General features: G+C 35.3%; 1 protein-coding gene across 1 annotated transcript in view; it reads left to right on the forward strand.

Annotated features, from left to right (window-relative positions):
• ABI3BP (ABI family member 3 binding protein) overlaps positions 1 to 14479 on the forward strand; it is a 237092-nt gene that overhangs the window by 199345 nt on the left and 23268 nt on the right. The window contains 3 exon segments of the mRNA XM_023527700.1: positions 2652 to 2780; positions 3297 to 3365; positions 9641 to 9850. Of these exon segments, the coding sequence (XP_023383468.1) occupies positions 2652 to 2780; positions 3297 to 3365; positions 9641 to 9850 (408 nt within the window).

The raw sequence follows: 14479 nt of genomic DNA on the forward strand, positions 1-14479 counted from the left end.
TTCTGTGACACGTGCCTGTGTTGGCCCTGAAGACCAGACATGGTAAATTACAGTTTTGAGAAATCGTATTCTGGATGGGTGGGGTGAAAAAAACCATCTCTGAGCATCTAGGCCAGTGTGCTTCTTAGTTGTTGTGTGCTTGAAGCCAAGACAGAAGCTGACTCAGGCCTTGGCATGTGTTGTCTCCTTCCCATAGTCACCTGGGATACTCATACTTCACCCTTTCCTTGAAGAAGCCTTCTCAAGCTCCTCAAAGTGGTCTTAGTATTGCTTCTCTGTTCTACTGGTCCTTGACACACTCTTGTGTTAGAGCAAAGAGCAAATTGTTGTATGCCTGTTTGTTTGCATGCTTGTCTTCCCCTACTAGGCTAGGAGCTCCATGATGATAGAATCCTTGGTACATTTTCTCTGACCTCCCAGAACCGAACCTGGTTCTTGGCACATAGAGGATATTTGATAAGTAATTGCCAAGTGAATAAATTAATGAAATTAAGAATCAGTGAAAACCGAACCAGTCCAGAGCAAAGCTTTTCCTCATTTCTCTTAACAGTTTTTCCACTGGATTTACCAGCAAATCACAGCATGTTCCCCATCTTTCTTCCCTCTCTCCACCATCCCTACTTCCTAAATATTTTGTAGGTGGAATTAGAATAAAAGTGTTAAAGACAGCTGTGAAGATGAAAGTGGTAAAAGTTTATGTGAAAGGGAATGGATGTCGCTCTTTTTATAGGATAAAAGGAGGGTGTGGTGATGGAGAAGCTTTTATGGTATATCACATGAAAAATGAACTCTGGGTTATTTTCCCCATCAGCTGAAAGAGGATCCAGCCTCTTATCCATGCTTCTGGTATCTTCCTGAGTCAGGGATGTGGCCCCAGCAAGGACACCTGGTCTTCCTCATTCATTGAAATCTGGGGTCAAATTGAGTGAGTCACAGACTGAAAGTGATGCCTGAGTGTCTCCCATGAAAACTTGGGGGACTCCATGCACAGGGCTTCCCTGTGAGGCTGTGTCTTCAGCTGCAGCAACATGGCCTTGGTTCCTGCCATATAAAAACCCTTGTTCCCTCCCATCAGTAAGTGTAACTCTGGTATAAATCACCTGGCCTGAAGAAGAACCATGAAGATGTTCCAGAGTTAACTTGTTAATCAACTCTGGCCCCCCACCCACCTCTTGCTATTCACCTCTAACTCAGAGGAAGTGGCTGCATTGAGAAGCCAAATACAAACAAGGGCAGATGTACAGTTTTGCCCTGATTACCATCACAGAAAGTGCATGCTGAATTCAGGAATCAACAAAATGTTCTGGGAGTGCTCCGAACATGTCCTCTCTCACAGATGCCTGTGAGTACAGTCTGAGGCTACCATGTGGCATTTTCCATTTGTACCCTGTCTCCAGATCTACTGAGGCCTCCAAGTTGCCCTCTCCTTGCCAGGGTGAAAGTGTTTTGCCAGCACTTCTGGCTGGGCCTGCCAACTCTAAAAAGCTCCTAAGAGCTACAGTGCAACTTCTCTTGGTTTTTGCTTGCCTTCTCATTGTGGCCCACCTCCACCAGGAGCATTTGCACGGGTCGGATCAGAAGCCCATCTGAGTGACTCATCCATGATTTTCTACTGGGCCATAGTCTTCGGGTCAGTCTTGTACCCCTTGATTATTTATTGTCTGAGAATGATTCCTTTTCCAAGAGGACTATAAGATCCAATCTGGCCTCTGCTGTAGTCTAAACTCCCAGACTGCCCAGACCTTGGGATGGATCCAGTTTTGGAGACATACTAGTGTTTTTACTAGAGGAGACACTTGTATATAACATCTGAAAGCAGCACTGTTCTGACTGCTAGGCCAGAATTATAGGTGTTACCTTGGAAATCTTTTTCTTCTTCAAACCTCCCATGCTTGCCAGTTAATCTCCACATCAGGCCATTCCATCTCCTTGACATCTCTCATGTCTAACTAACCTCTTCTGCCCAGTCTCACTGCTGCTATAGTTCACCTCCCCTGCCCTTGCCTACACAACTGCTTTGTCTCCTCACTTTTCTCTCTGCCACCAGCCTTGTACCCCAACCATTCATCCTTTTCTCATCTGATCTTGTTACTTCTCTATTGAAAATCTTTCAGTGGTCCTTGTTGAAAAATAATGCCCAAATCCATGGTACATGAGGTTCTTCGTTATCTGCCCTTCTCTGCCCCTCCACTTTCAGCCCTCACTGCACCCCAGAGCACTCCTGGCTCTCACTCCTTCACATTAAACATGTCAAATGGTTCCATGCTTCCCTGACTTGGTTCTTCTGGCAACCTCTGACTAGAGTAGAGCTTTCATACCTACCTACTGATCACTTCTCTTCTTTATTGGCAATTTCTCTGTGAAGACATTTCTGCCTTCCCCCAGCCAAAACTCTTCATCTCTCCCTATAAACTTTACTACACCCTCCCCTCTCTGTGACCTTATCCAGTTCTTTCACATTATCTATAATGCTTCATAATATTGACTCACACATCTATCTTGATCAAGGACACCAGAGCTTGTTTTCTCTCCAAGCCTGGCATATAGCATCAAGCTGCATGGTAAGTGCTTAATAAATATTTATTGGATAAATAAATGGAGAACTTGGCAGTGCTCCTATGAAGTCTGACTACTTTGTGTCTCCATTATAGGAATCATTTCATCAGGCCGAGTGACTTCCCCACCCTTGAGAGCAACACTCAGACCTACCGGAGCCCCCTCAGAGAGAACGGAGATAGATAAAAAGGAACCAACAGCTCCCGCCTCCGGAGAATATCTTGGTTAGTAGATCAGTCACTTCCCACTGGATGCTTAGCTACAAAGTACTAAAATATTTCAAATTAAGGGGAAAAGAGTCTCAGTTAAGGTTCATCTATTTTACTCAATTTTATAATTAATATCTTTAAAAATAATACTTCTTTTTAATGCTTCAGTATAGAATATGCTCCTTCCCTTTACAAAGTGCCTAAGTTTTTTTTAGAAAGCCTTCCTGAGAAGATCTAGATTGCCCAGTGCTTCTTACTAAATCACATGTCATTACTAATCACATAGCTCTTAATTTATCGGTATTAGCTACTTGGTTATAATCCTTAAACCATTATTGGTTACACTCCAAAACACCTGCAGCAGAACTAAAAGGCCTTTATTGAGAGTAGTATGAATAACAATAATAATGGAAATCAAAGTAGTGAGCAGTTGACTAGGAGGCATATTAAATATTTATAGTCTTTACTACTTTTTATTGTATCATGAAGCTTTATCTTTTGCCAAAAGTGTTTCCTATATTCCATCCTCAGGTAATGTGACTGACTTTAGCTCAAGTCCAACAAGAGAAACTGATCCTCTTGGAAAGCCCAGATTTAAAGGTATGTATGATTAGTCGCAAATCTTAGCTTTGACAAGGCTATCTTCAGTGGGCGTATCATTTGACTGTTGCTGTGTAATAAACAACCACAGAATCTTAATGTCATACTGTAATAAGGATTTACTTCTCAGATGTGTACAGGCCACCATCATGATATTAACCACATTGGGGTTGGCTAATCTAGAATGTTCTTGGCTGGCTGGTCCTGCTTCTAGCAGCAGGTACAGCTAGGCTTCTTGTGGGTTTGAGCCAGGTCAGATCTTCATCTGTTCATTCTGGTTCCCAGGATAAAGGACCAAGAGTGACTCAGGAGAAGCCATTCTCATGACTAGACAAAGTCAAGAGAGGGAGAATCCAAATACACAACCACATTTTAAGCTCCTTCTTGTATTACACCTGCTAATATTCATTGGCCAAAGAAAATCACACAGCCAAATCAAATCAAGAATTGGATATAAAGAATATTTTTGAACAGTAATCTGATCTAACAAAGTAGAAGAGATGTAATATGATATAGAGCTCAGTATTTTTTCTTTTGTAATATTTCATTCTGAGTATGAAACCTGATCAATTTTAACATATGTATACACCCAAGAAACCATCATCATGATCAAGGTAATGAATGTAGGCACCACCTTCCAAAATTTATAATCCCTCCCTCTCAGTCCTCCTACCCAACCTCCAGTTCCAAGGTAACCATCAATCTGTTTTACTATGGGTTAGTATGTATTTTGTAGAATTTTGTATAAATGTATAAACTCTTTTTTTGGTCTGGTTTCTTTTACTCCATATAATTATTTGGAGATTCATCCATTTTGCTGCATGTATTAAAAGTCCATTCCTTTTTATTACTGACTAGTATTCTATTTTATGAATATATAATAATTTATTTATTAAACCTGTTCATGACATTTGGGTTGTCTCTCTTTTTTTTAATTTTATAAGATTTTATTTTTATTTATTTTTAAAATAAATTTATTAATTTAAATTAGTTTCAAGTATACAGTACATTGGTTAGACATCTATATTGTTCATAAAACAATTCCTCCAATTGCTCCCTCCCTCCCCTGGTCCTCCACTAAGTTGTCTCTAATTTTTTTTTACATTATCAATACAGCTGTTGTAACCATTAATGTACAAGTCTTTGTATAGACATATGCTTTCATTTCTTTTGGACAAATGCCCATGAGGGGAATGGCTAGATTATATGTAAGTGTATACTTACTATTTTAAGAAACTACTGAACCATTTCCACAATCATTGTACTGTTTTACCTTTCCATTAGCAGTGTACGAGAATGCCAGTTTCTCTCCATTTTTGCCAACACTTGGTATGGTCAGTCTTTTTAATTTCAACCATTTAAACAGGTGTGTAGTACTATCTGATTGTGATTTTACTTCGCATATCCCTAATGACTAAGAATTCTGAACACCTTTTCATGTCCTTATTTGCCATCCATATATCTTTTTCTGGTATGTCTGTTCAAATTTTTTATACATTTTTTTTTTTCTTATGGAGTTGCTTATTTTCTTATTGTTGAATTTTGAGTCTTATATTTTCTGGATAGGAGACCTTTTTTAGATACATGGCTTTGCAATATTTCTCCCAATGTGTGGTGTCTCTGTTTAATTTTCATGAAGTTTGGTTTATCAATTTGGCTTTTTAGAGATTGTATTTTAGCTGTTGTATTTAAGAAATCATGGACTAATCAGAGGTTATAAGACCTCCTCTGTTTCATTCTAGAAGTTTTCTACTTTTACATTTAGGTCTATGATCCATATTGAATAAAATTTTGTATGTGATACAAGGAATAAACAAGCTAATTTTATTACTTATGGATATCTAATGATGTTCCAGCATCATTTGTTGAAAAAAAAAAAAAACTATTCTTTCTCCACTGAATTTTATTGTACCTTTGTTAAAAATCAGTGTGTGTGTGTGTGTGTGTGTGTGTGTGTGTAACTGGGGGCTCTCCACTCTGTTCCATTGATTCACTTACCTTCACATCAATACCACGGTGTCTGAATTACTGTGGCTTTATAATAAGTGCTGCAAGCAGGTCATGTTAGTTCTCCAACACTGTTCTTGTTTTTCAAAGTTGCTTTGGTGATTCTGAGTCCTTTGGATTTCTACCTGAATTTTAGAATCATCTTGTTAATGTCTAAAAAAAAAATAATCTGCTTAGATTTTTATTAGAATGGCATTGAATCTATAGGTCAATTGGGGAAAATTGACAGCTATACAATATTGAGCCGTCCTACCTATGAACATGGTATATCTCACTGTTTATTTAGGTCTTCAGTCTCCCTCACCAATGTCTTACAGTTTTCAGTGTATAGAAAATCATAAAAGTATTTTTATTTCAATTTTCAGTCATTCATTTCTAATATAAAGAAAAACAATTGATTTTTGTACAGTGATTTCATATCCTTCAGCTTGCAAAACATTGGCTTTTTTTATAGATCCATTGGATTTCTACATATAGAACTACATCATTTGAGAGTCAAGTTTTATTTCTTCCTTTCCTACTGGCTTTTTTCTTTCCTTTTTGTATTGGCTAGAGCCTCCAGTAAAATATTGAATAAAAATTATTCCTGATCTTATGAAAAGCATTCAGTCTTTCACCATTACATATGATGTTATCTGTAGGTTTTTCATAGATGCCCTTTATTGCAGAGGTCCCTAACCCACAGGCCACAGACCTGTACTGATCTGTGGCCTTTTAGGGACCAAGCTACACAGGAAGAGGTGAGCAGCGGGGGAGCCAGTGAAGTTTCATCTGTATTTGCAGCCGCTCCACAGCACTAGCATTACTGCCTCAGCTCCACTTCAGGTCTCAGGCATTAGATTCTCATAGGAGCACTGGTCCCTGGTGCCAAAAAGGTTGGGGACCACTGCTTCATTGGGTTGAGAATATTCCTTTCTATTCCTACTTTGGTAAGAATTATTATCAGAAATGAATGCAAGATTATGTATAATTATTTTTCTGCCTTTATTGAGATGATTATATGGTTTCTCTTATTTAGTTTGTTAATATCATGAATTGGGGTTTTTAATATTTTTAATATTGTTTTTTTATTAGTTTCAAGTATACAATACATTGGTTAGACATTTATATAGTTCATAAAATGATTCCTCTAATTGCTCTTTCTCTCCTCTGGTTTTCCACCTACCCAATATATTAATTCTAACTGCATCCCCTATGCTGTGCTCCCCAGCCCTGTGACCATCAATCAACTACTAATTTATATTTTTGTAACCCTTCACCCCATTCTTCCAATCTCCCAACCTCCATTCCCTCTGTCTGTCACCAAATTGTCCACTATATTTTTGAGTCTACTTTTTATTAGTTTGTTCTTTTTGTTCCTTAGGTTCTCCATATAAATGAAATCATATGGTATTTATCTTTTTCTGTCTGACTTATTTCACTCAGCAGAATAACCTCTAGGTCCATCATGTCATTGAAAATGGTAGGATTTCAGTTTTTTAATAGCTGAGTAATATTCCATTGTATATATGAACCATAACTTCTTTATCCAATCATCTGTTGATGGGTATATGAAGTAATTGTTTTTTAATTTTAAACTAACTCTGTATTCTAGGGACAAATTCTGCTTGCTCATAATGTATTTTCATTTTAATATATTGTTGGATTTAATTTGCTAAAAATTTTTTTGAAATTGTATTCAATAAGGGATATTCGTCTGTGGTTTTCTTGTAATGGCTAAGTCAAGTTTTAGTATAATAATAATGCTGAACTCTGCTCTTCGATTTTCTGAAAGAGTTTAGAACTGGTATTGTTTCTTCCCTAAATGTTTAGTAGTATTTACCAGTGAAGCCATCTGAGCCTCACAATCTTTTTGCAGGAAGGATTTTATGTATAATTCACTTTTTAATATAGGTATAGAGCTATTCATAATATTTTTCCTTCCCTCATGAGCTTTGGTAATTTTTGTCTTTCAAGTTATTAGTCCATTTTATCTAAGTTGTCAAATTTATTGGCAAATTTATTGAACAAAGTTGTTCACTATATTTTCTTGTCATTTTAATATCTGTAGAATCTTCAGTAATGTCACCTCTCTCATTCCTGCTATTTACCTGTTATCATCATCTTGCTATTTTTTCTATTTTTCCCATTTATTCTGTTCCCTCTTTTCTTTTGTCAGCCTTTCGATTGAGTATTTTTATGATTCCATTTTATCTTCTTTGTTGCCTTATTAGCTAAAACTCTTTATTTTGTTATTTCAGTTATTGCTTTGGAGTTACGCATTTTTGACTTAACAAAATCTACTTTCCAGTGATAATCTACAAGTCCATGAATAGCATGAGAACTATTAGTATAGCAGCTTTTTTTCCTCTTGGCCTTTGAGCTATTGTTGTTATACATTTTACTTTTACATGTATATATCACACTAAATTATTGTTTTCGTGTAAGCAGTAAATTATCTTTTAGAGAGAATTAAATAATAAAAAAAAATTATACTATTTCCAGCATTCTTCATTCTTTTGTGTGGATCCATATTTCTATCTGGCATCATTTTCCTTCTGCCTGCAGGACTTCCTTTAATTTTCTTGTAGCTTGATGAGTCTGCTGGTCATGAATTCTTTCAGCTTTTGAATGTCTAAAAAGTATTTTGCTTATAAAAAAAATATATATTTGTTTTACTAGTTATAGAATTCTAATTTTCTTTCAGTATTTAAAGACATTGCTCCACTGCCTTCTCACTTGCATTCTTTCCAAAGAGAAATCTGCCATGATCCTTATCTTTGTTGTTCTACATATAACATTTCTTCTCTGCTTCCTTTAAAGGTTTTTATCCTGGTTTTAAGAAACTTGATTATAATTGGTGTAGTTTCTTCATGTTTGTTGTGCTTAGGTTTCTTTGAACTTTTTGATTTGTGGGTTTTGAGGTATTAACCTCAAGATAAAAAGCCAAAGTGAGGCAACAAGTATGTATTTGAGATTAAAAATAGAAAATAAAAAATAATAGCTATTCCGGAAGCACTGATTCAGGCAGAAACTCAAATAGATTAGGACACAAAGGCAAGGGACATTTTTGAGAAAGGGAAGGGAGACAATTAAATCAATAGGAGGAAGGCATTTCTATTGGTTCAGATAAGCTAACAGAGATGCTAACTCTAAACAATATTTTTAATTTTCAATTCTATAGTCATCAGACTACAGTCATAATATCTGCTTTCTTGCTATCTTTACAAACAGTTCTTTGGTAAACATGTTACTTTAGGCCTATTCAAAGGGTTATTTTTGCCTTAATATTACAAAGGTTTGAGGCATAAGACATTCAAGACAGTTCCTTGGGGATGGCAACTCTGACTCCATTTTAAAGTAGCTTCATTTATTATGTATTAGAGGTTCTCATCAAATTTGGAAAATTCTTGGCTATTGTTTCTTCAAATTTTTTTGCCCCCTCTTTTATACTCAGATACTAAAATTACATCTTTATTATACTGCCGGAAGTTATCCCACAACTCACTGATGCTGTTTATATTTTTAATTCTTTTTTATCTCCATTTTAATTTTAGATAGTTGTTATTACTATGTCTTTAAGTTCACTAATCTTTTGTTTTGCAATATCATATCTGTGTTAATCTCACCCAGTGTATTTTGTATCTTATATATTTTAGTTCTCATCTCTAGAAATTTGATTTGGGTCTTTTTTACATCTTCTATGTCTTAATTTTTGACCAGGTGGATTATAGTGACAACTGCTTTATTGTTTTTATCTAATGGTTCTAACATCTATGCTAGTTCTAGGTTGGTTTTTCCTCATTATGGGTAATATTTTCCTGTTAATTTTATCCTGTTGGGTGCTGGATATGTTTTTAATTCTTAAAATATTTTTGAATTTTGTTCTGGGATACAGCTAAATTACTTGAAACCACTTGATCCTTTTGAGTCTAGCTTCTAAGATTTACTAGGTGAAAACAAAACTGTGTTTAATGTAGGGCTAATTATTGCCCACAACTGAAGCAAAGCCCTTTCCAATGCCCCATCATGAGGTTTAAACTATGCTCAAGGGGAACAAATTACATTTGTATATTAGCATAAGATATACCTACTTAAAAATGTAAATCAACAACCACATCCATATCATGTATTCCAGAGACAGGAGTCTGAGCCATCCACATCACTGCTTTCACCCATCTGCTTATGAGACCAAATATTCTCAAACAGATAATTATATTTACAAGTTTACCTTCTCCTTCTTTACAAGCTCAAAAAAATGGTAAATGACAGAGTCCTCTCTCCTTCAGGTCCTCATGTGCGATACATCCAAAAGCCTGACAACAGGCCCTGCTCCATCACTGACTCCGTCAAACGGTTCCCTGTAGAGGAAGCCTCAGAGGGGAACGCCACCAGCCCACCGCAGAACCCACCTTCCAACCTCACTGTGGTCACCGTGGAAGGGTGTCCATCATTTGTCATCTTGGACTGGGAAAAACCACTAAATGACACTGTCACCGGTAAGATCATGGAATGAGGACTATTACTATGGTTGGGAAGCTTTGATAATGCAGTGCACTGGGACTTGAGTCAAACTATGGTGAGGCAGATCTCAGGAGTAGCAAGTCAGCCTACTTCTGCTGTCCCTTTGGTACATTATTGTCAAAAGTGTCATATTATGATTTAAAAAAATTATCTTTGTCCTGGTTACGGGCTGTCTGTTAATTTAGCAGGTCTCTTAAATTGCACCTTTCCGTCTTCTTTTAGAAATTTTTTTTGTAATGCGAAGATATAGCTAGTCTTTTCATTACCAAGAAAATTATAGATAATATGTGAGAAGTTGCCACTGCTGATGACATTTAAATCAATTTTCTTTTCAGCAACCCAATTTCTATATTGACCTGGAACTTTCAAGCAGGCTAAAAATTATTTCAATCATTTTAGGAGACATTTAAAAAATTCTATTCCTGGTCAATTTTCTGCTCATCTCAGGAAATTTTGATTATGCTATCACCCACCCAATTCCTCTAAAAATAACTGTGGAAATAAGAAATCCTGAGTCATTCTTTAAATTTGTCATATGAGAATTTAATTCTCAATAGTGAACAGAATAATCAAACCAGAGGGAAAGAGGAAAAGACTTATGACCTAAATCAGCTAGAGGATAAGGCACATAGCCTGAGTAACAAGGTTCCTGCTGTCCATGTCCCTGCGCTGTGCCTGGGATGAGCAGAAAGGCAATAGAGGGGCCCAATAAGAAACTACCAAAAGTAGAGATCAGTACACAAGGGAAGGTGGAGAGTGGGAGATTGAGCATCTGCCAAAAAAAAAAAAAAAAACCCCTCTATAAATCAAGAAGAAAACAGCAGTTATTTCTCCTCAGATGAAATCATTCAGTCTGGGTAACTTCCAGTGTAAGCAGCTTATCTTTTCGTTTTTTAAACCATATTTCGTGAATTTTCTATTTCATGCAAAGCTTACCTTTGTTTTGAGAACGAACCAGCCACTGCCCCATGGTTCCTAGGAATTTGCCTAGCCCTGCTTCTTTACTTTGGACTATGCCAGTAGGTGCAAAGTTAATAGGTAAGAATATCTAATATCTAAAAATCTAAATCGATATCTAAAAATCAGTCAATCCTTAAGTATTGATTATCTACATGTATGAAAAAGTGCAGAATTTTCAATCCATATACTGTGCTAATAAGGAGTTCCTCTGATAGTCTGAGGCTTAGTTCTAACAAACCAAATGACCTATAAAATTTCATTTGCCTGAAAGATATGGGACCTCAAGTTGGAATTGGTTAATATATCTAATAATCTAATACATATTCACTTATATGTCAATTCTATCTGATTTAACTTTTTAAAGCAAAAAGATTTTCCTTTCTGATTCATTCTGTAACTTTTGTTTTTTAATTATATAAACTTGTAATCTCAAAGAATCATGAAAATGGTATAGTTTATCTCTCCAACCAATTACTTTTGTAACATTGTCACCAAATGTTCATGAGCTGCTTGAGATCTTCCACAAGATAATGAACTTATAATAATTTTCATGGAATAGAACCATATCTCTTTAGCTGTAAAATTTTCTAAATAGAAATAAATTCATATTTAATCAATACTCACCTAATCTGTATTTAAATGTTGGACCATATGTCCTAATGGTCTTTTTCCATTTATTTTTAAATTGTTCATTAAATACCATTTGATTTCAAATATAATCTTTTATAAACCAGCAACTTAGATAATACAGAGATTAATTAATTCTCATGTCACTGAAAATAATTTTATAAGAAAGAATGGATAAAGATAACGAAAAAAGAGTGAAACATATACTTTATTCCACAAGTTGGCTTCTGTCAATAATCTATCTTTTAATTGACGAGCACATATTCACTTCTAGTAAATACATTCAAATTCAGTTGCTTCTACATGGCCTTACAGTGATGTATAAATAGGTGCACCTAAGAAATTGGTTGGGTCCTTGAACAACTTAAAGTTAACTTATAAGATGTTGCTTTATGACATGCCAAGATCAACATGATTTAAATCCCAGATTGACTGTGTTCTAGAAATGCAACTTGGGTATATAATTAGCTCCTTTGAACTTTAGTTTCCTTATTTGTAATAATACCCATTGTTACCAATTTATCATAAGGATAAAATTAAACAGATTTTGAATGTGTAGCATAAATTAGCAATTGTTCAATTAATGTTTGTCAGTAACAGCAGTAGTAGGACAGTTAGAAATAGATTATCATTACTATTTTCATACTCTGTTGACCAGACAGTGATATTCCCAATCTTTAGAAAAAAATTTTTTTCTGTGAAGTGAATTGTCTCATAATAGGCAATAAAACCCTCCAATGGGGGGAAAAAGACCAACTACTCAGCTTTAGTTCTTTATTGATTTTGTTATATCTTTGTTGTTAATGAAATTATAAACAAATATTTTAAAAGAAGAACTATGGACATATACTTAAGAGGCTGCCTTTATCTTCTGAAATATATTCAGAATGTATCTACAAATATTAATTCCAAAATTATTCTATTTTTATAATGGTGGATTTATGAAAAAGCTATTATCACTTTAAAACATTAAAAATGAAAGATATATGTACAAAGCCCAACTATATACATTCAAAAGCTTGAATTCTAAGAGAAATTCTAAATATCTTTTTAATTATGAAGGTAACTTCTAAATCCAGTTTGAAAAAAACAGTATTTCAGGACAAAAATAGTATTAAATCAATCTTTAAAACTTGAGTCAAAAGAAAATTAGATGTGCAATAAGAGTTTCAAGCACTAAAGGGCTGTGGTAATATTAAAAAGAATATCACACCGTTGATGAAGAATGCTCCAAGCAAAAGATGTTTTTTGAAGATGGTAGTTTTCATGAATAACCAAATAGACTATAATATAAGTTGTTCTTTTGGTGACTAAGAAGCACTTTTGAATCTTTCCAATTGGAATCATTCAAATTTTTGTGACCTTATTTTCAAAACATATTACAGGGCTAATAAGGGATAATAAAAGCAACAATAATAATAGGTACCACCTGTTGAGAAATATACATGTGAAATACTATTAAGCACTTGTTATATGTTCCTAATGTAATTCTCAGAAGCAACACAATGAAGAGATATTATTGACATTTTACAGATGGAAAAACCACAACTGAGATGGAGGCAAGTGGCTTGGTCTGTCTCTTTCCATCAAGCCACGCCGTTTCTATTTTTTTAAAAATCAAGTTTCCATTTTAATTACTCCTGTCTTTTTCTAGTAAATATCCCTTCACAGCTGAGGAAAAGATATAAAATGGACATATTGAATTCAGGATCCTCCCCCTCTCTCCCTCTGCACCCTCCATTAGAATTGAAAGCCAACTTAACTGGTAATAAAAAGTGTTGGGAAACAACAAAATACAAACAAAAAATGGTTGTCTGAGAAGAAATACTAAATACCAGCCATTAATCTTTTAACAGCTGCACTGATGTGTCCAGATACAATGTCATTGCCTTCTAGTTTCATTATGAATTTTTGGAAGGAGAGTCATAAATTATTCAGAAAGAGTCATGCTCCTTTTTGGATTTTTAAAATACAGCATTAAGAAGCCTTCCCAAATCAAAACTCGTGATTGTAAGTCTCCTGAATTATTCTGTAGTTTCAGTTTTATTTCCAGTATCCATCTCCTACTTTTGGTCTCAGTGCTAATAGCAGAAATTTCCAGGTACTTGCCAGCTCCTTTGCAGCCTTCCCCCTTTCCCTAATGCCCACCATTTGTGCATTTCTTCATATTGATGGAGCTGATTCTGAATGGGATTTTGTTGTTGTTTGTTGACTGGGTTCTGTCTGATTTTTTTTAATCCATTGTATGTCAAATGCTTTAAACTGAACCCCAACTGAGAGCAGGGAAAACCAATTAACAAATTTATAAATTATACTCTCATATTCTGAAAATCTTTCTCTTTTGATTAGTTCATGGAAACATGCCTTTAAGTGAAATTTATGCAGGGCTCTATGAGGACTTTAAGGACATAGTTTCTTTCTACAAATACAAGGATAATTATCAAGGGGGGCATGTATAAGCAGTATATACAAAACTTAAGTAACTTATGTAAGCAGTAGGTATAAAAATCCCATAATTCTATGGTTCAAAGTAATGGTTTGGTTAACTGTTATTTGCTGCTAGGATTTTAAACTCAGAGAAGATTTTTGCAGCAGTACATTGTACTCAGTGGCTTTTTCCAAACGGTATTGTAAAGCCCCATAGAGCAGGAAACACAGCTCTTACTCAAACACCATTCCACATACAGTGCTTTCCAACAACGGCAGATTGACTTACCTAATAAAATCATAGGTTACCAGTATCCAAAGCTACCATAGGAGAGTCATTGGTCATCACAGTTGTCAGGCTTTCCCTGCTCCAGTAAAGGAAAAGCAGAGATGGTCAATGAGAACTCCCCAAATGCTTTGGAACCTTCGTCACCCACTGACTATGCCCATCTGGAAATTGCTAATGTATACGATGAATATATAATGTATAACATATAAGATCAGAACTGCAATCTGAGTTGCTCATTTTTATGAGTGATTTTATTATGCTACTAGTGTCAAGAACAATTAAATCAGCTGAACATAAAGAC

The sequence above is a fragment of the Pteropus vampyrus genome, unplaced genomic scaffold (assembly GCF_000151845.1).
Source record: "Pteropus vampyrus isolate Shadow unplaced genomic scaffold, Pvam_2.0 Scaffold1, whole genome shotgun sequence".
Classification (NCBI taxonomy): domain Eukaryota; kingdom Metazoa; phylum Chordata; class Mammalia; order Chiroptera; family Pteropodidae; genus Pteropus; species Pteropus vampyrus.